Here is a 25,899-nt window from a genome sequence, read left to right as displayed (position 1 = left end):
TCTACACAATTAAATAAATAACTTTTAAAAACACGCTGCATCACAGAGAATATGATCAACCTATTGATTATCATACCCTCCTTGCCTGCGAAGCTGAGAGAGAAAGCACAACAGAGTCCTTACAGTCAATGTTCCACTTGATTGTCCAGCCATGGGGTCGGAGTAAATCATGAACAGCTTCCAGGACTGTCTGCAACTTTTGTTTCTGACCAATTTCAGATTGCGTCACTTCTGCCACATTCAGTTTACGGTCAGCCAATTTTTCTGTGTTTGAAAAAAAGAATAACAAAAAGAACAGGCAAAATCAGATTAAACAAAGGCCTGGGTGGGAATAACAAGCACAGAGCACTGGTCAGAGCTGGACTCTGCTAGAAATTTTCCAAGAGAATGATTTTCCTCAGAAAGCAAAACAGCTGAAAGCAAACCTTTCATCAAAGTGCATCAATTCCAATAAAATCTGTGACAGAAAACTGCTAAGGTCTGGCAGAGCATGCTCATCAATCAAGTGTCAAAATATAGAACAACTTTCAGACAGGCACCAAGTTAGTAATAATATTTATTGTACTTCCCATTTTCTTGCACTGCTGAAAAGCACTTGGCACAACACAGCCTTCACTGCACAAGGAATCTCCACAGGTTCAATGGACTTTTCTAATAACAAGTTAATTTAGGACAAAAATGGGGAAATATTGTGTGAACATTTACTTCAGCTTGATAAGATTTATTTCAGGTTAGCTGAAGGCATGAATTTAAGCTAGAGCAAACTTTGCCTCCTTGATAAACTATCATGAGTCACAGACTCGTATGACCAACAGATTTGTACTGGCTTAGTGGAACTAATTTAAAGAAAGAAGTAAGTTGGTACAAGCTTGTCATGTTGTTATGACATTGTCACATCATGGTTGATTACTTCCAGAAATGAACTAATGCAGGAAATTTTGTAAAATGTCATTACTATAATTTGAATTATGTTTCTGTAATATAATTATTTATTGCCAAAGTCATAGACAAGTCATTCTTCTCTTCCTCTGCATTGTGGCCCTTGCCAAAGACACAGGAGCTGAATTTCTCTAAAAAAGAAAAAAAAGAAGAAAGAGAGCTGAGGAAGGTGGGGTAGAGTCCTCCAGCCACCAGAGCAATGAGAACAGCTGATCTCTTTTCTTCCTCCACCCTGGGGAAAAAAAGGTCAAACTCACTCTGCTGCTGGGACTGGGAGGTCAGGACTGGTTGAACATATTCCAATTATATATTATTATTCCAGTCTTTAAAACAAAAAAACATACTTCACCAAAACTGTTTTCACAAAATGGGATGGGCTTCACCTCTAAAGATCCTTTCAGAAACATTTCAGAGTTGTCAAAACCTATTATTCCAATAATGGAGATATTTCTGCTCTCAAGTTCCAGAGTATGTTTCTTCTGAACATTTTACCTAGCTGAAGATATATATATATATCTATTTTTAAAAAAGTGACAGAAATACAGAAGTACATTAGTACCCAAACAGAAGAGACTTGCAGGTCACAAATACTTTGAACATTTTGACTGTTTCTATCAATCTACAGTAGGAAATTTTAATCAATATCCAAATAATATTAATGAGAAAAATGTTATTTAGCCAAGACGTCTCTGAGTCTTTTTTAAACTGACCACCAAAGCATGCAAATATTATTTAAAATTATTTTAGACATTTTTAAAAAAAATTATACTCCAAGATTCATTTTTTGGTCACTTGTTATGGCTCCTATCTATTCTCAGCCCAGGTTAGCTGCCAGTCAGCAAGCAGAAATTTATTCCTTTCACCCTGAAACCATGCATACCAAGCCACCCCAGCCCCTCTATGTGGCACTACTTGTACCTCGATAAAGTTAACTAAAGGAGCTACACCTCAATCAGTCAGACAGCCATTTGGTAATCTCTTACTCCAAACTGCTTCAAAATAAGCCCACTGACAAGCTGTTGTCTTTCATCTTTTTTTTGTGTGTCTGCCTATCAAGACAGATCTTTTTGAAACATCTCTCACACACAAGGAATGATAACTACTACTTGAAGTTTAATGACCCTACTTCGTTAGCCTTTACTACAGGCACCAGAAAAGACTTGCACAACAGAGGGCTGACTCAGTTCTGAGGCCTCGAGCATCAGCGCCACCACAAGCACGATGTGCTTTTGCCTCTTGCATCAATAAGACAGCACAAAGATAAATAGATTCAGTAATACAAGTCTTGCTGAAGAAACCAAGACACCAGTGAAGAACAACAGAAGATGGGGGCTGAGTTGTGATAGCTTCAGGTCAGGGGAGAAGCTTTTGCTCTCCAATCAGAGGCCCAACAGGAAAAAAATGGGCGAAAACCAGCCCAGTTAAAGTCTCAGGCTGCAAGATGTACACGCCCACCTTCTCTCCTGTAAGATACGCTAAGTTCAACGGAACTACATACATATGTATGTATGTACAACTAAGCACTTTCTAAATGTCTGCAGGCCTGAAGGTGGAACCATAACCTCCACAGGGAGCGTAAGAAAGCAGTGATACCTATGAGAAATCGCTACAGTGAAATGCACTACCAACTGCAGAAACAGCAGTGTCTGTATATTAAGAAGTACAACTGTATTCACACAAATACTCCCCAGCTAAAATTAAGTCCACACCCCTGCTCCCCACCATGTCTGAAGGGTCCCAGCTGCAGTCTAACCAAGCAGTGTTAGAAGTACTCTTGTTTTATTCCTGAAGTTATTTTTGAGGCATTTTAATTGAACACAAAGTTAGTTGCTGTTAACCAATTTTAAAAGCTTGTGAATGTTCACCAAAATGCAGCAGACCTGTTATTTAATGGACATATGCAGTAAATTCAGTAAGCAGAATCCCTTAGCACCAGTGGAATTAGCACCACTAGGTCCTCTTGCCCCACTCTGACACATACATCCCACATCCCAGCCCACTCTTGAAAACATGTCATAAGTAAACTGAGAGCAGTCTGACTATCTATCTCCAAGAAACAGTGTGGATTTACAATGGCACTTGAAGCTTCAAGTCTCTTTGTTTGCTAAAAGCACCCCCATAAATCACTGCATCATCATAAGGTTTTCTCCATTGTGCTGCTTCCGTGAACACACACATTGCAAAGATGTAAGGGGGCTGCAAAATCACAATTGCTTAACTGAGTATATCCTCTCATGAATCATTCGCACAAAAGTGCACATGATGAGTATGTGCCTGCTGCCATGCATTCTCTTTTTCTCATTTTCTTCCCCTTAAGTAATTCTATCAGGACCTCAAGAAAGCTCTCAGCCCAAGAGCTTTCAGAAGCAAACTATACAGACAAAACTTTGGACTACATGGCTTCTGCTTGGTTCCTCATTGTAAACACAAATCTCACCTTTTTTCTGCCACATATTTCAGCTGTCTGGACTATACTTAGTCCATGAAACAGATGCCTAGGAATCATCTGGATTTCCTCCCCTTTCAGCAGACAGCCTGAGAAGAACAGATGGAGAAGCTGACACCGTAGCTATCAGTGAAACAAACTCTATCCCTGGTGAGATGGTTGAGTTACTGCACAGACCTGCTGCTGTCTGCAGCTTTGGAAGAGATTAACTTTGGGCCCCTTCCAGACTTTGGGGCCGCCTTCTCTTGTGTGAACTCACCTAGCAGCTTTTGCAGCACCTGCCCATCATAAAGGTCCTCTTCAAGCTGTTTGACGATGATTCTCTCCTCCACCAGCACATCATTAATCCAGTCAATTAGAACCTAGAAGTACAGAAAAAAGGGGGCAAATGTCTAAAAACCACTGAAATATGTTTCTTCCATTCAAGGCAGTAATCAAGAATTTAAAACAGAGCAAGAATAACCATATTTATGTACTTCAAGTCACATAGAAATAACAGACAAAGAGATGCTTTTGCTGCATTGTTTTTAATTCAGGTCTTACAGCATGGCAATTTTAGTGCCCTCTATTTTTCCACATTAAAATGTCTCCTTATTGCACTAATTCTAAAGCAAGTAGCAACTAGCAGCTCTGCACCAATAACCTCTGCTAGTATCTATGTTCTCCAGGTCCAAAAACTCATGTCTTACCTGTTTTATGTGAACAGCAGACCTGCCAATAGATGACAATAGTCCCACGCTCCCACCATGATCTCTACCCTGAATAGATGTGAGTGGTGTGCCAGAAAGAAGAGCTTCAGAAGGGAAAGAGTGAACATTTATAACAGGAGCTAAACAGACCCACTAGCTAGATCCCAGCCATTAGCAACAGGACAAGGCATTTTATCTTAAGCTATAGCAGGATACAGAAGGATACAAATTAAAATTTTTGTCAAATGGACATGATAACCATTCTACAACATATATAATAGTCCCCATATGCTGACTACTGTAACTATAAAAATCATTCAATCACCTGCAAAACAGGAATGAACATAAAGAACCTTTAAAAAGAAAAGGAACTGAGTTAAGTTTTCCAGGTGCCAAAGATAACAATTACCAAACAGTTACAGGAAAAACAGCCTTGACTGTTTGAAGTTGGCAGTAGTGCTTTCCTCCAATTTATTATTTGGAAAATTAAATTACTTTTGCAAAAATAATATAGTTCTGTGGGAAGAGACGCAATGTTAAATCCTGCTAAATCCTTGATTCTATAAGAGGAGAAGAATATTGCCATAGACATGCAAAATCCATTAACTAGAGCCACCTAAAGCAATGAGCTTCATTTAAAAATTCTGTAGATTTTAATTTGCTTCATATAAAATTGTGGATTCTTTAAATTAACTTTCTGATTAGATCCCATACTTCTGCCTCTTCTCAACAGTCATGATGGCTAAGAGAGTTTTAGGTTTTTAATATACAAGAGATTGTGAAACAAAGGAAAATAAACAAAATTCAGACAGGCTTGCACCAGAGAACACACACCTTGGCCATCCTAGGAAACATGATCATTTGAATATGTTGGTCACAAGGACATTTAAGTAATTCAGCCTGGCTACTGAGGTTCATTGAATCTACCAACCTCAAGTAAGTTTTGCTAGACTTAGTGTCTACAAAGAAGTTTACAATCCAAACATGAAATACTAATGCTTCATGCACCTCTAATCTGTATCTTTAGTACTTCCAAAGCATGCTGAAAATGTGAGGGCTGAAACTCGGCTCTAAAAATAGTGTAAGTGGCAAATTTTAGCTGGGTGATATGGCAACCAGTCAAGTCATGGAAAGCAAGGCTCGGCATCAATGCTTACATATGTAAATTGCTTTTGCCCTCTAAGCTGCCCAGAGGGATGAAAAATCTCAGTAATAAAAATGACTCCTCTAAAGAGCTTGCTTTCAAAATAAAGTTTTTCTGGTAAGTTATTCACTAGCCGGTATCAGCAACTTGTATCAAAAGCGGTCTTCTCTAGAGCGGGTAAAGGAAAAGCGGAGGTGACATTTGAAGACAGATGTGCATATACAAGGATGTGCTCTGCACCGGTATTATTGCCCCACTGCTCCCCTGTGACCTTGCAGGAACCTTATCTACCACTTGGGCCATTCCCTCTACCAGATGGCCTCCACTGCGAGGTTACAGCTACCACCAGTGTTCCAACACATGCCACCAAGTTGTTCCACACTCTCACATCCACCTAATGCCTTTTATTGGGAGGAGGATCATAATTTCCCCCTCTCCTTCCCCTGCCTCATGCTCCCCTCCTGCAACACCTTCATGGCTTTCACTGCCAATAAATTGACAACCACACTTCTGCTTTAGCAGCCCAGCCTGCTGGCACGCCAGCTACCCCTGGTACTTGGGGTCCTGGATTGAAAGGGGTATTGCAGCACCGTGCCCTGGCAGGTACAGTCATCCTCTCAATTCGGCAGTGGTCACAGGAGCAATGCTGGGAAGTCTGTCTCCTGACACATGCTCCAATATGTCCTGGAAACCATCTTGCTTCTCTGTCACACAGCCTGATATCTATCTATCTATCTATCTATCTATATCTCACATATGGGCAGGTAAAAATGTCAAGACAATTGCTCTTCCTGCATTTCACCCTCAGGATGCCTCTTCGGCAGCGTCTTGATCAGGTAAACTCTCCCTGCCCAGTGCTTCTCCCCTAGGTTTAAAGCTAAGGTTTTCAAAAAATTGTAACGTGTCACCTATCACCTGGCATAGGGCACCAAACCTTTGGATTTCCTTTGAAAACCCCAACCAAAATTAGCTCATCAGAGAGCACAGCCAGCAAAAGTTAAATGCAAGAAGATGCAGCCCAAATAAAACAGTTAGCAGACCTCTGCTCCACAGGTGGGGAACCATGACCACTTTTGGAGAGAAAACTCCAATCAGCTGCTCTTGGCTCTTTCAATCTTTTTCAGGGGATAGAAGAACATTTATGGTAAAGGGCTGGAGAGAGTCATTAGACAAGTTAGCAAAGGATTACCACAGCGGGAAGACAATGAGAAGAGGGCTACCATCTTTCACCTCGAAAACTGCTCACCAGTGATACAGAAAAGTGAGTCCTAAATAACAAGGTATTTTCTTGTCCCAGATCATCTAGAAAGAGATTTTCAAAGCCTGTCAATAAGGTGACTGCCCAATTCCAAAATGATACAAGTTTGACACACATAGACATCAATAGAAAAACAACAGAAGAAATCAAAGTCACAGAAGATTTAGGTCTTCTGTGAGATTTACAGAGCAGACTTTCAAAAATTATCTGAAGTTCAGCTGAAATTATCATTTGATAATCAGATCCCATTACAGTCCCTAAAGGAAGAGGCCAGATTTCCAAAAGTCTTCAGAAGCTTTGTTAAAAGAAGACTCAGGATGCTAAACTATTTGAAACCATTAATAAACATTTTATTTTGTCTGTCCTGTGCTGAATGGTACTGAAGTCAGAACCTACAAAATGCCAAGGAATTACAAATAAAAGTCTGGAAGTACCTTCTAATGTAGGAGCCAATATCCCATTTCCAAGTGTGCACATACACAGGAATCATAAAGTGGCTTTGGGTACAAGGTGTTAAAAAAGGGAAATACCTACACTATGTGCTACTTAAATGTTTCAGGAAAATTTAGCACCAGAAAACTTTTGGAAAAAAAAGTACATAAAAGAGATACAAATTAAACAAGGTCTAGCCATAGTTATTTTATTATTTTAATAGTTCAGCATCTGAATGAAAGATAACCCAAAGAACATTCTAACTTCTTTAGTATTCAGACTACAACTCCAGCTCTGCTAGAAAAAAATGAATTTGCAATTTATATTTAAGAAAAAAAAAAATCCAAGGTTTTTTTTTTTTAACAGCCCTTCAAGACTGGCAAGTGCTGTAATTAAAAAGCAAACAAACAAACCCCAAAAATCTGCTGTCCCACCTCTTGATTTCCTGATTGTGTCTTAATTAGGAGCCTGGAAAAATCTTTCTGCACAGAATTTTTTTTTTTTTTTACTTTTAGAAGGGAAATAAAGCATCATATTGCTTATTGAAATGACAAACATGCAGAAATACTCTCTAACTCTCTGCTCATGGATAGTCAGCTCTCCAGTTCTTTGTAGTTGCTCCCTCATGCAAAGACAGAAGCAGAAAATATTCAATAACCTGAATGTCTAAAAATTTAAACAGCTTGATACAGGCACAGAGTACTTGGTGGGAAGCAGACAGAAGGTGCAGACAGAGAGCTTTTCCGGTGCATGAAAATATGCTTAACTTCGATCTGTCTGGTCTCGCACTCCTCTACCCATTCCTTCATTTCTGTGCCTGTACTTCATACATCTGCAGTTCGATATTGCCTTTTAAGCTCAGGCTACATTTGCTGCATTAAATAACAGGGGTAGGAGAAACACTGCAGGACTGAGGGAGTGCTTTATTGCAAAGCCTGTTCTCCCAGCGTCAGCCCTAACACCATGCCTCCCCTTACACGCAGTGGCTGGTGAAGCCACTACAAGATCCCACATGTAGCTAATGATCTTCAATGCACCTGAGACTCATCATCTTGTTCAGTACTTGGAGACTCACAAAACAGCCTGCAGGTACAAGAAAATGTTTGTTAGGTCCCTTATCATACCTTCATAAAAAGCTGCTTTTCTATACTATGTGGGATTAGCAGCATTTAAAAACTTCAATACAATATCCCCATGTCCTCAAAACCACGCCTACCCTTTCATGCATATCCACACTCATATAAAACATCTCTGAACTGCGTCAAATGCTCAGACACATGCGTTTGTAGTTCTAAAATTTCCAGCAGTGCTTTAAATTCTGACACATCCATTTATCGTATCATTCTTAAGACAAATGCGTATGTCTGGTTAAGTGAGCCGTGTTGCATCACTAAACACTGGGCTGAAAACTGAAATTTGCCACGAGGCAGACAGCTGAAACAAAAGAGTGCTAGAAATCTAGAGAGGAAAAATGAGTCTGCCTGGCCGACTTGTTTTTTTAGTTCATGCAAGATGGGGTTTTACATCAAACTTCACCAGCTCGGTGAAGTATTTTTGTTCTGCAGGCTGGCTGTTCCCATGGCAGTGAGGCACATTCAGAGTTAATGTGCAGAGTTCAAGGGCATAAGGACCCTACAGTCACCGCTATACAGTAATGAACAAAATGAAAACCAAGAGAAAATACATGAACACATCTGGAACAATGGGAAAACAGGAAGCCCAGTCACCAAAAGCAGCAAAGAAGAAAACCCTGATTTCAATGACACTTTTCCACGAACTTCTGCGAGAAATAGGAAGCAGAGATCAAAGTTATGAAAGCTTAACTGGCTTCAGGGTTGAGCATGGAAATTTATTAAAAATTCATATTCAGGCCTGGAAACTATTGACTAAGCACAAAGCACTGGTCGCCTGTAAACAAAGAGAAGGCTTCTTGTTTTTAAAAGCAGACCATGGAGAGCATTTAGGAAGCACAGTCTCATTTGGTCACATGAAACCTTACCAAAAGGACCGTGGCTTCATTTTGGTTTTCTCTTCACCACAGTGAATTTTAAAAAGCCATAAAATTAGACATGGAAAAAGGTGATAATTTCTAGGACAGTGAATGATTTACTACAAATGAGAATGTTTAGTCATTTCAGGCAGTATCTAGAGCACCAGTGCTTGGCTCTGTATTAAGTTTAGATGAGGCTTTAAGGGCCAAAAGTTGTTGCAGTATCAGTCAATCTTGCGGAAGTCTTTGCAGGGAGGGAAAGCATCTTGCAACTGTGACTTGCTGTCTTTTGTCAAGGCAAGGCACTTTCAGACAGGACCCAATTCTCACAAGCTGCTGTTCTAAAATTTTGGATTCAATTAGTAGAAGCTCTTCTTCATACTTTTCCTACCGAAATACATGAGAAAACCCTAGGAAATCTGCCACTTATGTCAAATGTTAAAATATCTTTTCAAAGTCTCTGACTCAATTCCTACAGCCTATTAATTCTAATTATGTTTAGGATGACAACCAGCAATGAAGGTTGTGAAACTTTTACCCGTCAGCCATATCCAAACCAGAAGGGGGGAAAAAAGATTCCTTCCACCTTTACACCCAGTACACAAAGAAACACACATGAACAACAAGGAAAGCACACATACATCAGCCGCCTCTTTTTTTTTGAGTATTCGAAAGAGACCTAGAAGAACCCCTACACACTCTTTACAATTAGCGACATGGACCAACTAAGGGAACTTTATATATTGATGTAAACTGAATTTTAAACAGATTCACAATAACATATAGCCCAGAAACCTGACTCTGAAGTATACAAAAAGAAACAATATTGTCACAGGACACCTCTGTATCTGATCACAAAACAGCCCAAACTTAAAATTCAAATGCTTATTTAAGTTAGCTGTGCACTTGTCACTTGGCAAATATTGGGCACTGAGTAAAAGAAGCTCACACATTTCAGACACTAGAAATAGAGTATTTTGTGAATAAATTATTTATACATATATAAATAAAATGATAACTCATCTCTCTTTCCCTGATCTGAATTTTCAGCTTTAGGTCTGTTCAGCCGTGTACCAAACTGTGTTTGATTACACATAGAGCAAATTAAGTGAGGACAAAAAGGCTGCTGGCCACAGAGGGAACTTATTTGAAGACTTCATATGGACAAATTGTGGCCAACTATTTTTAGAATACCATCAATGATGACAACAAACAACACTTTGAGGAATAATTCTAGTTCCTAATGATTTTCATATGTGCAAGAGGACTTAAAGCAGGTATTTTAGCATCCCCTATTAAGCAGCCTTCAACAAGGGGATGCACTGTATATTTGCATTAATAAGAGTGAGGAATGAGGCTTTTTATTGTGGGTTTTTTTTCTGTTGGTCTCTCTGTGTTACCACAATGCTATACAATCTGTCTCTCCAGAGTTACAACGGCTCTGTCAAAATCACTTCCAAACACTCACACAAGCTTGCGCTGATCAATCCATTATGCATATCATCCCTATGGCATGAGGCTAGCAGAAATTAAAACAACATTTTGTGGAGACAAAGAGATATTAAAGCAGTGTCAGCAACAGATCATCTCTGCTGCTGCTTTGCACTGAGATCCATTTACCCAACTGCATTGCATGTGACTGACAGAACAGAAACACTCAAAATCAACGATGGCAAACCATTGGCATGTCTAACTCTGGTGTTGAAAGAGATTTGGGCTGGCACCAATGAAACTAAGTGATACTGCCAAACTTCAAAAGGCATGAGGCTCTATTGCTGCTATTGACACATTCCCCTCTGAGGGGAAAAGAGCGAGAACCACTTTAAACTACAAAAACCTCCATCTATTCAACTCCTCACTCCTTGCTAGTCCATGGAGATCTTTGATTTCAAGCTGTGTGGGGCAGGCAATCTTTTCTGCTGGCTGCTGCTGTACAGCACTTAGCACAGCTAATTCTCATCCAGCAATGGGGCTCCTGGAAAATGCCATTAACCACTGAAGAACAGAAAAAAAGGAATAAATTGCTCATTTTTTTGCATTATCCAAACTCCATGGCATAAAATAGGTTTTACTAACATAATTCAGACCTCTCCCTGCTTTACAGATTCACACCAACATAGTGTTAAATATTTCTCTAGCTGAATCTCTGTAAAAACTCTCAACTGCTGAGAGGTATGCAAATGATTAGCAATTACCTAAATTACATAATTTTCAAGTAGGCACTCTACAGGACACAGCTCTCCTTTGAGGATGATCCCAAGGAAACAATCTGCAGTTACATGCTGTTCCCTGCACCAGCTGCTCCAGTTCAATTGGTAATATGTTATTCTCTCTTCATGCAAGTGTAAACTGGTGTAGCGAACCAGAGCCTCCTTCTGCAATGTGCTGTAAGCACTCAGACACATTCTCAAGTGCTGCTCTAGCCCTGATTTTCATTCCTCCTGAAGGTTTTCACGTTTTTAAACTGGAAAATACAACCTTGCTAGACTCTGACATCCAGGGAAGACTCACCAACTCCTATTAAATTCAACAGCAAAATTCCCAACTTAAAAGCAATTCTGATCTCAGTTATCGAGTCTTCTGCATCACACAGTGCATCTGGTTCCTTCACTGCAATGACTCTTGTTCAGCTGAATTATTCATGATAATATCGCTGCTCCACTAGCAAAGAAACCACAGTACATTTTGAAAGAGTGATGCAAGACCACTGTACCTTTTGAGAGAATTAATGGATTTAGGTACTAACAAAGAAAGAACATGCAAATTCACTTAATTTAAAACCACAATGTATTCCAGGTAAATTAGAATAACAAAGAAATTTGAGTAGAGCTCCTTGCTAAACTTGGTTTGATGAGGTTTTATAATCTTCAACATGTTATTGCAGCGTTAATAACAGATCACTGGGCTTGTTTTAAATATGTACCAGGTGAGCAGTTTGCTCAAGCATTCTGTGAAGCATATGCGTGCAGCCAAGGTGCACAAGGTTTCCTGAAAGGAATGTGCCACAGCTCAACCCCCTATCTGGAGATGTTATCCAAAGTTTTCAGACCCACCCAGCTACAGCTGCATTGCTGTTCCTAACAAAAATAATTTTTAAAAATAATTTAAAAATAATAAAGAGGAAGTGTAGCTGGAAGTATAACACAAGCTCAAATGCTTTTTGGAAAGAGATCACATTTGTTCAGAATTGCCATCCGTTCTCTTCCTGCTCAAGCTTTCACCGTGTTCACCTCTATGACTTACTGCATAGGAAAGGTTCTCCTAAACACTAGTCCCTCAAGATCAAATCCTCCATTGTACCTGGCAGAAACTATGAGCACTGCTGAGGCAGAAAGCCACACTTCACATCAGCACAGCTGGGAACACCATTATCAGTACCTTGGGCAGATGACTCCAGTGACAACAGATTCAGGACAATCTGGCCCCTGCCCCAATCACGCAGGTAAACTGAGGACTCTTCTTTAAAAAAACCCAACAGAATACAGGGCAAGAAGAATCTCAGTTCCAACTCTCCTGTAACACCAGAAGTCTCCTTGTTGTCCCCTACCATGCCCTTGCTCATTTCAGTCCTACTCTTCTCCTGAAATCTCACTAATGCTTTCCAAAGCTCCTTCCCCATTTTCATAAACAGAAGGAACCTAGGTTTATGTGCAATGACTGCAGGTAGATTCAAGCTAAGCACTGATCCTCACTGTGATAATCACAAGGATATAAGTGGACAATGGAGCTTTACTCCATAACTACCATGAGCACACTGACATTCAGCCTTTTCTTCTTTCTCTCGTTGTTGCTTTTAGCCTTACCTTGTTGATGACCTCAGTTTTCACAGATACACTTCAGTAACAAGTTGTTACTCCTCAACTGTGTTCTTGGTAAGCAGCTTGTAAATGACTCTGGCTCACTAGTGAAAGATTTGAAGAAGGACAAAATAGTGATTTCCTACCTTGATCAGTTCTTTGAACTTGGGGTCTTCTTTTGAGTTAGGATCAATCATAGTGCGTTCCTCATTCTCCTCTGTCCAAGTAAAATGGGAAACTTTAGTGAGATCCACTTCACACACACACTGCTGAAATACTGCAACGATTCCTAATCATGAAGTGGCCTGTCAGCTGATCAAGAAATGACGGTGCCTAGTCATCATCTTAGCAAGGGAATATCCAATGATCGAAGTGTTAGGTATTTTTAGAGACACACAGAGAGATAACACAGCCCAAACTTCCTGTTGCGGTTTCAGCCCAGCCGGTAACAAAGCACCGCGGAGCCGCTCGCTCACTCCTCCCAACACCGCTCCAGTGGGATGGAGAGGAGAATCAGAAAGGAGAAAAGAAAAAAAATGGAACCTCGTGGGCTGAGATAAGGACAGTTTACTGGGACAACACAAGAAGAGAAGTTACAACAACAATAATGGTACTAATAAAAGAATACACAAAAGGAGTGATGCACAGTGCAACTGCTTATCACCCGGAACCCAACGTTCCACCAATTCCCCCACCGAAAGCCGAGAGGGCACCCCCCAGCCTGCTCCCCAGTTATATACTGGGTATGGCGTCACAAGGTATGGAATAGCTCCTTGGCTAGTTCAGGTCAGCTGTCCCGGCTGTGCCCCCTCTCAGGTTCCTGTGAAAATTAACTCTATCCCAGCTGAACCCCGGACACTTCCCTAAAAGAAGACTGTTGCCACTGGCCTTCCCCAGCTCAGACCCTGCTGTATGGAGAATACTTGAAGAAAATCACCATCCTCTATACCATGTGGGGCATGTTAATATTAATATGCCAAAAAGTGCAGTTGACTACTTTTCTCCCTCTCCTCAATTTGTATTTAGATTCTATTTGAAAACACCTGTCCCAAATGACACCATCCTGAAGAGTATAGCAAGCTTACGGCACTACACTCAGTGCAACTGCTGAGACTTGGGCTGATAGTTGGTGCCTGCGCTCTCTGGTTCCCTGAAACTTGGTCACGCATGCAGCCCTGAGTGCATGAACTCCTTGCACGAACCTCTGGTTACACTGGAGAATGAAAATGTGTATCAGTTGTGCATGGGGAAGAACATAAAACAGATTTCTCAGGTGTAAAGTCTTCTATTTCTTCTGTTGCTGGCAGATGTGAGAAATGCTCTCCGATGGCCAGCAGGACAACCACAAGAGGCATGAATATAAAGATTAATTTTTAGAAGGGATGATTTGATACAGAAATGTTGGTAGAAAAAAATCAACTTGAGCTCAGTAAGGCTGACAATCAAACAACCTTTGGCAGAATTATGTTCACAACAGCACATACAGACACATGCATCATGTGCATGTTTATATGCTACTGTAGGTGTGGATACCAGTATTTAGGAAGCAGCTGGAGCAAGTGTCATATTTTAAATTCTGGTGCTTGCTTACAAGTAGCAGACCTCTCCCTGCACCCTTCATTTTAGCTCCTTTAGTAGCCAAGTGGTAGCTGTGATCTAGGTTAGATCTGTTCCTTTCAGTGGAGAGCAAACCCTGGCTACTACACAACAGGAACACAAGGATAGTGACAGTGTCACAGCTACGCGAGGAGATCCACATCTCTTCAGCTAAAATAATTATTTATAAACCCCATGGATTTATCTTTAGCTGTGTCTAGACAGGCCATATGGAATCCTATTTTCCTATTGATTTCTCAATTCCTTCCAGCATGACAATAAAGGAGGGGTTTCGGTATGACCATTGGTCCGGCCATTGCCACACTGCATAGAGGAACCCTTTAAAACCTGACAACGACCAACCTCCAGTAACTTCCTATTGCAGTGCTAGACTTCACTGCTGTCAGATGGAAAACACAACACTCGCACATCCTAGACACAAGACAGACTATACCATCTAACTGGTTACCTTAGACTTCACCCAGACATTTGGGTTCAGTATTTTCCAAAACCCCTTATCTTTATTAAAAAAATAAGACCCTGCTATCTGAACATACTTGACAAATTTCCACAAACCTTTGAAAAAACATGAATTCTTTGGCTGCTTTTTCCCCCCCCCTGTTCCTTTACTTCCTCCTTACTGCCTAGGATGAGTCAGGCAGTCTAGTCGTAAGGAAATGACACCCACTACACACCCAAAATACTGCTAACTGAAACCCCGAACAAGATTTGACCCATAATGGTATACGATTCACCACAGAACTTTGCTTAAGGTTCACCAGTGGTCATGTCTTTGCATGACAGGCCTTCAGGAGTGGTCCTGCATCTTCTAAATTCATACTCTCCTTTAGTGGTACCCAGAAGAAATCGCTGGAGACACTCCTGATCCACATATACACAGAGCAATCAATGCTTTGCCCATATCTCAGAAGAACAGTACTTTGCATTTCCTACTACTCTTCTAATCAGAAAATCTAAATGACTAACCCTTTTTTGTTTTAATTTACTGTTTTATTATTTGTCTCCATGACAGCTTGCTTCAGCTAATTCCATAGACTGAGAGACATATGGCCAGGAAAGAAAAAAGTGGCTTATTCCAACAAGTTTTAAACACTTTAGCTGTTAAATTATGCTGTTGCTCTTGTAGGGATTCGGGGGGGGGGGGCATGGGGACGGAATGGAGAGAACAGAAATTTGAATATTTACCTTCTTTCTAGAAAGCTTTGCTTGTTTTACATACTTCTATCCTTATCACATTTAATTACTATTTTCAGCAGCCTAAATGCTCATCTGTTCATTCAGCATCAGGTCCCATTTTGCTGTACTGTCACTTGCAAAGTGGCAGAAGTAACCCAAGGAGGAACATGGCATCCAGTAGTTAACAACAGTGTAATATGTACATTGAGACAAGGCAGTCTGAGGGTTCCACAGGAACCACAACACACAATTCTGCTACAGGCTTTTTGTGGGTTGGTCTTCTGGCACTTCAGTTCCCCATCTATACATATACAGAGACAAGATACCACTTCCTTACCAAAGAAGGATGTCTGAGATGCACTTGACCAATGAGTTAATGGAACTGAAGTAAATCTTAAGCAGACAAATTCAGCAGTATTTTCCATCTAATTCTTTGCAAACCTCAACTTTCCATCTACTTCCAGGTTGATCACAGAAGAACTCAAGTTCTCTGCAATTCATTGAACAAGTCAATTTTCCCATAAACTACCTAGTTTAAGTGTATCTGCATAGCTGGCACTGCTCTTTAAACTCCATTTTAGCCCTTCTAATTTCTAGTCTACATGTGACATGCAACAGTTTTCAATTCTCATGCCTAATTCTCTCAGTTTCAACTGAGCAATCTACATTCAACAGTAAAGCAATGCATATGGGGGTCACAGGGGCCACCTTCATTAATAATCGCTTAGTCAAGGTCTGTAGCATGAATACTTTACCTAATAGTGTGTCTTCTGGATGGATGTCCACAGTGCTTGGGTTCATTGGTGCATTGATAGCATTTTTACCTTCTTCTTGGAGGTCACTCACTGAATAGAGGAAAAAAACAGAAAGAAAGACTGTAATAAATGCAAAGTTTGCAGATATGTAGGGGTTGAAGAGGGTATTCATAATAAGAGAAAACATCTGGTAGATCTTTTTCAAAACAGGCCCACAGTTTATGGAATTAAGAACTGCAGCCGCAGTGGAAAATAAAATCAAAGTAACATCCTTTTATAGCTTCTTATTAGACTGAGCCACCACACAACTGGCTGAAAATATTTTGCAAGAAACCCAACTTTGTGGTAAGAGCAACCTCAGGATGCTTGCTTCTCCAGAAGGAAGGGGTGTGAGCTTTGTCTGCAGGACGGCCCAGATCTAGAGCAGACAGCAAACTGTAAAAGCAAACTCATTTTCTGATAGCACAACCACCACTCATTACCACCTTTTCCAGCTGCAGAACACCAGGAACTGCAGCTTGCTACTGGCCTTATTAAAAGCCTCAGAGAATCCCAGGGAGACCTACCAAATAAAGATGAAAAAGTATTTTTTTCTAGCATTGCCACCAGCTAAAAATAGATGTAGCATGATCTGGTGAACACAAATCTGGGATTTGTGATTTCAAGCTCTTGTCCAAAACCTACAACTCTCATTTGGGAAAGTCAGTAAAGTAACCTTCATCAATAAAATGGATATTAAAATACTTCCCTACATCCTGGGAGGAACTGAACTAGAGGACAAGTACTGAATAGTTCTTTAGTATCTTCACAGAGCTTGACAGTAAGAAAAGCACTAGCAATGCTATAACACTTTCACTCTCCAAGGCACATCTCCCCCCAAACTCAGATAACGATTATTTATTATAAGCCAAGCTATTGAAATACATGCACTTGAAATAGGAGATACAAAGAGACTGTGACAGGCCCATCTATTCAGTGACAGTTCTGTGTTAGCATGGGCTAAGATAATTTGTGGCAGCACTTGTGGTATTGCAGTCTCCTTTGGGAGAGGTCCAAGTCCCATACTCTTTTCAGAGAAAAGCAAGGACGTCCAAATAAGTAAGGTCTGCTAGACAAATTTTCTGGGGAAAGAAAAGGAGGAACAGTTAGCTAATAGTCACAGCATCCCAACAAGCACTTCCTTCAAGAACAGTCACTATTCCCCTTTCCCACTGGAAAATCAAACCACAGGCTAATCATTTGCATGCAGTCTGCAAAGGTTACAAAATCCTGCAGCAGTACTTGCTTTTTTCCTGCTTGACGGAAGGGGAAAACACAGAGATGCTACTGCCCCAGAGGAGGACAGGGAAGAAGAATACACTACAGTCCCCACTCCTTCTCCCACAGATACCTGAAACAGGTTCTTAAAACAAGTTACCACATTTCTTAATTGCAGTTCCAAGATGCTAGTTAATTCTGGTTCACAGCATGATATCGAACATGACTAAAATACTCAGTTACGAAATGCTGTTCTTGTGTTCTGCAAGCAACAAATACCAGTCCCATATTTTGAGACCTTATGGCTTATGAACCATGTTAAAGCAGCTCGTTAGAGCTGACACGGTACAAAGCCTGAGGGTAAGGGGGCTGCCAGCAGTAAGCACGGCTTGCTTTCTGTATTGTGTACCTTCTGCAAAGGGAAGGGAAGGAACAGCATTCTCGACTGTAAACAGAATACAATGTCTGCAGGCTGCGATTTAACCTCCGAATGAAAACTGTTATTAAAGAAACTCTTAATTACCCCTTTTCTGCACTCATTCTCATTTTCTTGGAAAACTCTTCAAGCAAAAGTCAGGGAGCTAAGAGGCCTCATGCAACAGACCAAACCAGGTCTAACAGCATGCCTTACCCAGCCCCGTTTGCATTACGCCCAACTAGAGCTTTCTCACCCGAGCAGCTCCTACGTTGTGATGCCAATAGGAATACAGCCACCAGGAGGCACAAGAAAAATCACGTGGAAACTGGACATTACAAGTAATATTTTTAAAACCCTGCTAGGACTGTAAATGCCCAAATTCCACTTAAATCAGACTCTTTTTGGAAGTACCAGCCTTGTTTTTAGATGTAACTCTCTCTTCATTATTATAGCATTGCTGTCATTCTGGGAAAGCCAAGCGTTCAATAAGGTCAGGGCATTGCTGTTCCTAATGCTCTGCAAATGCAGAGGAGAGCTGCTTAGTTCCTCTGGGCAGTGAATACATGGTACTGCCTTCAGTGTATGCTATATAAAAAAAATACTGCATACATTTCAAGCCAGAATACTTTTAAATGCAGCTAAACTAGTTTTATTCCCAAAAGTTCAATTAAGATAACACACTTGCTCTTTTTTTTAATATAAAAATGATCTCCACTCTTCCTAACAAAAATACCTTGTTTCTGACCACTTTACTAAACTGAAAGAAAACATTAATACAAATGTATGTATTAAGCCCCCATCTCTCACGACACAAAGAGCCACATAAAACCCTTACACTTGGCTTCAGACCCGGTGCAGCTGGGTCCGCAAAACACCCTCTCCTACCACGACCGGCAAAGCACGGCTATGTCAGCAGAGGGTCTCCCAAAGCCTGCTGCCCAGGGAGAGCCCATACACAGAGAGGCCATACACCAGTTCCTAGGCAGACAGCTTAGGAGAGATTCTTGCTACAAATGTAGTGTTTCTTACCTCCTTTTTTGCGCCTTTTACACAGGAGCCCCGCCATGCCGGCCCCAGCAGCACAAACAGGTCGCAGATGAACCGCGTGGGCTGTCCGAATGCTGAAGGAGCAGCAGCAACTGGATAAGGGGCTGCCACCTTGGGACTGCCAAACCTACGTTAATTCGGGCACGGAACACGGGAGGAGGCACTAAGATAGCCTCCCAGCTGCTAGGTGAGGGGGGGCCGGGAGGGAGGACACAGCACTTGGCCCTGGACTCCCAGCCGGGAATCTCTCCCTATCCTTGCCGCTTCTGTGGATAGCCAAGTGCCTCCCTTGGGCCGCTGCTGGCCGCCTAAGAGCAGGCATCTCAAAGATGGCATTTTCTCGGCAAGGACCGTCCTGAGAAAATTATCTCCACCCTCCGGGCAAAGCACGGTCGGGCTCCCCACCGTGACATCTTGCCCCAGGAACACAGACATCCACAGAGCAACAGCCAGCACGCAAAGAAGCAATTGCGCTCAGGAACATAAATTTGTGAGGTTGCAACACCTGCTGCACTCCAGAACCCTTTCACGCTGCACTTGAACAAATGCTGAGGACTTTTTCCCTGCTTGCTGCCCCCAGTATTCACTTATCACTGCTGAGCAAAGAAACAGAAGCAGGAAAAGGAAACCGAGCCACAACACTGGGAAAAAACAGAGAGCCCACAAACGACCAAGTGGAGACAGTTAAAATAATCATCAGGATGGAGCAACAGGTACATTTCTGAGAAGAACCTGATATATGTTTTAATGCAAATTTACACCAAAGAACAGCTTTCAGCCCATGCTTTCACAAACCCAAAGGTACTGTAAAAGATTATGGATATTAATCAATTGGCAAACGCCACCCTCCTCAACTTTGTATCAGCAACACTGGCTTTGCTGTAAGATTTATATGAGATCCTTACATCGAATGAGCCATCCATACAAGAGGGTGTTTTACTGGTAGAGCAGAGCTGCACCTGTACAACAGGTCATAGGCATGGTAGGTCCCACATGAGGTATTACTGCTCCTTGCCTGCTCTCCACCTGCCCATTCACAGATTCCCATCTTTTCTCCTCCCCTTCCCTTCCCCAGAGGAAACACCTTCCCCTGCTGTGTTGGCATAGTTCTTTGTAAACGAGATCTGTGTAAAACATCTTTCTCTAAAGCCTGATCGTTTAATTTCATAGATCGGTCAGAGGAAACCTGCGGTAGGGGAAGACAGGAAGGGGTAGGAAATTGAGTACAGCTGGAGTATCATCACCCATCCAGGCTGGTCCCCAGCAGAACCTTTCCTGTATCTGTTGCCCCCGGCCAGTTTGTTTGCTCCTGCTGGCACGCCATGCCACGCCAGGGCAGAGGTGTCCCTCACACGTGCCAGCAGCACTCGTACGAGCAGCCCCAGCACCCAGGGAGTGCTCTCCTGCCCACGAAAAGAGTTTGCCCCCACCGTGACCCAAGACACAGGCTCTGCTAAATGTTTAGAGCCTTAACATAAAACTTGCCAATGGTCTAAATGACTCAGCTGTGAACTTACACAGGACAAGTCAGGTGTTACTACAGGCACAGAAAGATGATGCCTTGGGAAGGTATCTGGCAGAATTAGACATGATTTCTCCCAGATGTCTGCTGTAGCCTCCCTCCCTTCCAGCTAGAGATCTCCTCTCTGAGCAGATCCTCGATTAACAGGCAGCACTAGTCCTCTGAACCGCTTCAGTACCCCATCAGCCAGCACTAGCAAAATGCAAAACCTGGAACAGGCAAGTGGCCGAGGCATTCAGCAAAAACCCTGAGTATTTCACTAAACCAGAAATTTAAATTCACCAGTATAAGGTCACTTCTCTACCAGTCCCCAAGAAAGCAGCAAGGGTTCCTGGCAGTCCTCTGATGTTTTAATAATCTCCTGGCAGTGTCAGCAGTCAACATGATTTAGTCACATTGGAAGCTGTGCTGGCCTTTCAAACAAATTAATATAATGAGTGGATCGCATACACACATGCTATACAGCACTGTATCTGTAAGCCAGGCAGGCTGTCTCGGTGCATGGGATTACATGCAAACTGCACTGAACAGGAGCAATTAGCTGCAGCAAGTTGGAAGTGCCACCAGAGCTGTCAAGGATTTCTCATAAGTCAGGAAATGGCCTTTAAAGTCAGCAGGACTATAAAAAGAAGAGATCTCCCCACTTTCTCCTTTTTATAAGAAACAGCAAGCTGATGTCAACAATTTGATCCTTTCTACCTTCACTCTTAATAATTTTAGAAGATATCAACAACAGCACAGTTCACCTCTTAAGTCTTTACCATTCACTGCCTTGTTATTAAAAAATTGACCACAAGCCTCTGCCTCTTACAAAACCAGATGGCAAATGCTACTTAATTTTAGCTCTAGTTATTTCTGACTGCAAGGCTGAATCCCACCCTGCAGAAAGCAGCAGCTGTCATGATGCTAATCATGGGTTTCTGGATACGGTGCTTTCCTTCGCATTCAACCAGTGCCGAGCTGGCTCTGCAGCGCTGCCTGACCACAACTTTTACATGATGTACTTTCATCTCATGATTAAACCCTAACTTTGGAAGCTATTAGACTGCTTTGTTACCCTTGGCTCCGTTACAGATTATTTGTTCAAGAAACTTTGTCATCCTCTTTGGTTGGAGCAGCACGCAGACGGGAAACGTGCAACGACCATGGAACTCGAACTGCACGGGAAGCTCTTCCTGCCCCCAACGTCTTACTGCTTCCCAAGTTTCCTTGCTCTTCCCAGAGACAAAACCATGACCAGCTGCACTTTTTCAGACAGTGACTCACCTGCCTGCAACTCATATCCTAAGAGTTCAGATAATCACATGCAAAACAGAAAGTCCATATTCAAGACCATCTCTACCCCATCCAGACCAGTGACATGACCCTCATTCACTCACACCTCAGGCGAGACGTGACCACAGAACAAATCCCCCTGATGAAGCAGCCAACCCTCACCTAAAAGATCAAATATCTGCTGGAGCTCCCACTTCCCACAGAAAGTGTCAGACCAGAAGGCAACAGGTCCCTGGCGGGTAAAGACCCTGCAGTGTCTGTCTCTTAACCTGCTCCTCTATTTGCCTATCACGGACCAACACGTGCAGCCATGCACATGCAGAATTTCCACCTGACACCTAAAACTCTTTCACAAAAAGTCATCTTCCAAACTGTAAGCCTTCTAAGAACATTTAAAAAAAATAAAGTTTTACAAAAACTGGCATTTTCCAAGAAAAACTGTTGTATTGAAAGATTTCAAAACCAGCCCCAATCAACGCATGCTGATAAACTGTGACTCGACAAACCACACACACAACTCACCAGTCTGCTACTGCATTACTAATCGCTTAACATTTACAAAAGGCTCTGAGATCTTTTGATAGAGACTGCAAGAGAAAGAGAAAGCCTCCATTAATTATAATAGAGCATTAATAATCCTAGGCAGATCAAAGGCAAAGACTTGATCAAATCCACATAAAGGCACTGTATCAAGGGACTGCATTCAAAGTAGAACTGTGGTAATAAAGGAAATTATTTATATGCTTCAGTAGGCAGACAAGGCACTTACAACGGCCAGGCTCTGTCACTTAAAGACCTAAAAAAAGGGAAAAGTAAAACTAAAGGCAACTTTTAGGAAAGGGCTGTAATAATGCTTTTCGTTTAGTTACAAAGAGCAGGCCACGGTTGCTTATATGGATGTGTTAAACTTACGCAGACGAGTGGTCTATTCTGTGACTGCCAGAACAAAGGTCTCCCCTTTATTTTTGCCAGGGGTAAAATATGTATCTAGCATGGTAGCAGCATATTCAATACTTGAGCCAGCTGGAAACATTTATGAGAAGCTGGGGCTTTGTTTTGTTCGTGAGGGTGAAATACTGCTTTCAGATTTTTGCCCATGAAAATTCTTATCTTTCTATTGAGTTGTGGGGTGAAAAAAATCTGCATTTTTTGGTGGGTGACACCTGTGTTGAGATAGCCAATACTTAGCGGTTACAGCTCTCCTGGCCAAGCCGTGCACATGTACCAGCCCTCCTGAAGAGACGAAGGGCGCGCTGAGGCAGAACAGAAACAGGCAGAGATGCAGCAGCTCGGGAGAGAGGAGCACTAAACAGACTGCAGCGGCCGCAAGCGGCTTTCAACATCGCCAACGCTGGCAACTGAACACCAAATCAAACAAAATGAGACTCTGTAATTACTAAGCAGACAGATCTTTAGCCAGTTACGTGGCCCACTTTAATTCAGCAAGAAAGCAAGGAAGCCGAATCCTGCAAAAAGCAAGCTGCTGTGCGCTGAACCAGTTTTCTGCGCCAGCTCCCCGCAGGGCCCTGCGAGTGCCGCGCTGGTGCTGCGGGGAGAAAGGAGGATTCTGTCCTCAGCCACTGCCACGCTGGGCAGCCTTACCTGAGTCTGTCAGCCACAGACAACACCACAGCCAGGAAAGCAGGACTGACTACCCTTGCTGTCACGCTGCCGGAATAACTGAACAGATAGATCCCCCCTGCGGTATTAACCTGGCTCTGATAGCAACTGACAAAGCCAGAGCTGACCTGCAGCTGCCTGGGCATAAAGTGACAAAAGCCACGGTGAGCCCACAGTACCAGCACAGAGCCATCGTCTTTAACATTCGGGTCTTCTTTCCAGCAGTCACACTAATCCCACTCAAGCTACCAAAAGGACCAGACCGGAATTCATCTCCATTTAGCTCCCCAGTTGTTTTAGTCTCCTTCTGCTCAGCTCATGCAACAGGTCTAACACCCACTCGGTAAATACTTAACTAGTAATCCTTCAAAATAGGTTCTGCAAAGCAGAAAAGGGATGAGCAGACTCTGATGGAAGCATACAGAGAGCTATGGAACTAAAACGAAAAGTCAAACTTGGGATTCATCATTTTGCTCTAAGTCCCTGTTTCTCATTTCTTTCATTATTGTCTTAAGCCATAGTTATGTAGCCATTTTCATCAGGCAGGCACCCATGCTGTCAGCAAAGGGGCACTCCAGACTTTGCCTCCATCCCTAGCTGCCACTCACCGCTTCCCTTTTGCTGGCACAAGTGATTGCAGAAGCCACATTATGGCACAGAGCGAGGACACTGTGCCTGAAAACTAACCAGATAAGAACGGAAAAAAATATAAAGTCAATTTGCACTGTGTGGACACACAAACACTAATGCTGGCCAAAAAAAAAAAACCAAACAAAAAAACTCCAACCAGCAGAAATAAGAGTGTGAACAAGAGTGGTGTTTATAAAGTTACGCCTACAAAGGGGAGGTTTTCAAGTATAAAAAAAGCCACCCAATAGGATACTGAGTGGACATACCAACCTACTGGCCTAGTCAGCTCTGCTTCAGTCTCCCTGCATTGACCTTACAAAGGCAATCCCACAGTTTTGAAAATCGCACATTTTTTTAATCACTTTTCCTCATGCCTGAGAGGTGTAAGTATATGTTTTAGCAGCTCCCAGCAAATGGTTCTGACATTTTGTCCTCCCTGCCCAAAACAGAACACTCCCCTTCGTGCAAATGAGCAAGGAGAAAGTCAACAAGCTGCATTTGTCACTTGTCATGTGCTGCGGTATTCTCAGGATGCAGGCTGGCTGTTACAGCTCAGTGTTGCTTAGACCCTGTGTGCGCTCTGAGGTCTGGAACCAGCACCAGGCCGGGACCAGGACCCCACAACTTATCCATTCATTTCATGGATGTGAGATTTTTCTCCCCCATTTCCTGCCTCTTGCACTAGTTTTTGCACAGCCTTGTTAATAAATGGGAAAATGGTTCAGGTAAAGAGAGTGTCCCAAGCCAAGCATGTATTTATTTGTAAGGCAAAAATAAAATACTCTCTAAAGTATCTACCACTTACCCAGCTCTCCTAAGCACTAACATAATACACCCCAAAGCTATGCAGCTTCTACACTCCAGGACATGAACTGGGCATACCTTTGGCACTTGCTTTGTCCTGAACTTGAAAACAGATTGCTTCAATCCCAGAGTTTTTTGACAAGGAAAAGCCAGTCTGCTGCCTCAAACATCACAGGCAGTAACTGCAGCTTGAGAGGACCCTAAAAGCAACTAGGGAAAGCTACACTCCTCGCTCTGCACACAAGTTCTACTTGAAAATGGAGAAAACATACTTTCTCAGCCTCCTCAGTTACAATTCCGTCACAACATACAAAAGGTCGTTTCTTCCCACGAAGCAATGGTGAAGGATTATGTTCTCCCAAGCATACCGCATGAGCACCAGGACAACTTCCACCTGAAAGAAGGATGTGGAGTCAAATCCGCCTGATGAGAACAGAGGGAAAGAAAAAGTCTGGTAGGAAAAGGAAAGGATTGAAGGAGACTTCTGGCCTGTATCTGCCCTCAGTAGAAAACCTGCAAGGCATTTTAAATTACTGCCGCCAATTCTCCATGAAATACTGTATTCCACTATATAGTGCATAGTACTCTCCTTTCTGTGTACTCCTACAACCAAAGCTGATGGGCAGAAGCAGGTAGGGAACAGCATGTTCACAGGCTAGGAACTCCGTCTGAGATCCCCAACAAAGTAGGCTGATTTCTGCAAGGTGCCAAGTACCAACAAGACTCTAACCAAAAGCAACTCCAGAAACCAGAATCAAGTCACTGCTTAAAGTGTCCATGTTTGATGGGTCCAGACAAAGCAAATCACCAAGGGAAAGGCTAGCAGAAGCTGTCAGAAGCAGAGCTAATAGCATTACTCTGGAATGGAGATGCCTAGTCCCTTCATTCAATTCTTCTGCATCATGAAGAAATCTGGGAGAAAACAGCACTTCAGTTTATTGCCTCCTACAAGCTCTATCTCTGATCCCACATACAAATCTAACTGTGAAAACTTTATCAAGCAGAACACTCGGCATCATAAAAGTCACTACTGTGGCTCGTGACAACACATTTTACAACTGAGCTGGTTTCCATCCCTACACC

At 42.2% G+C, this 25,899-nt stretch overlaps 1 protein-coding gene across 2 annotated transcripts in view; it reads right to left on the bottom strand.

The window, feature by feature from the left end:
• Positions 1-25,899, bottom strand: part of PARVB (parvin, beta) — a 67,145-nt gene that overhangs the window by 26,346 nt on the left and 14,900 nt on the right. For both annotated transcript variants that reach the window (XM_010563592.1, XM_010563593.1), the window contains exons 2-5: positions 16,244-16,333; positions 12,842-12,912; positions 3,645-3,747; positions 124-264 (exon numbers count right to left, since the gene is read on the bottom strand). In XM_010563592.1, the coding sequence (XP_010561894.1) occupies positions 124-264; positions 3,645-3,747; positions 12,842-12,912; positions 16,244-16,333 (405 nt within the window). The remainder of the gene's footprint in view (positions 1-123; positions 265-3,644; positions 3,748-12,841; positions 12,913-16,243; positions 16,334-25,899) is intronic.

This window comes from Haliaeetus leucocephalus, unplaced genomic scaffold (assembly GCF_000737465.1).
Source record: "Haliaeetus leucocephalus isolate CR32 unplaced genomic scaffold, Haliaeetus_leucocephalus-4.0 Scaffold170, whole genome shotgun sequence".
Taxonomy (NCBI): domain Eukaryota; kingdom Metazoa; phylum Chordata; class Aves; order Accipitriformes; family Accipitridae; genus Haliaeetus; species Haliaeetus leucocephalus.
The sequence above is the reverse complement of the archived record's forward strand: the minus strand, read 5'-3'. Positions and strand labels throughout refer to the sequence as shown.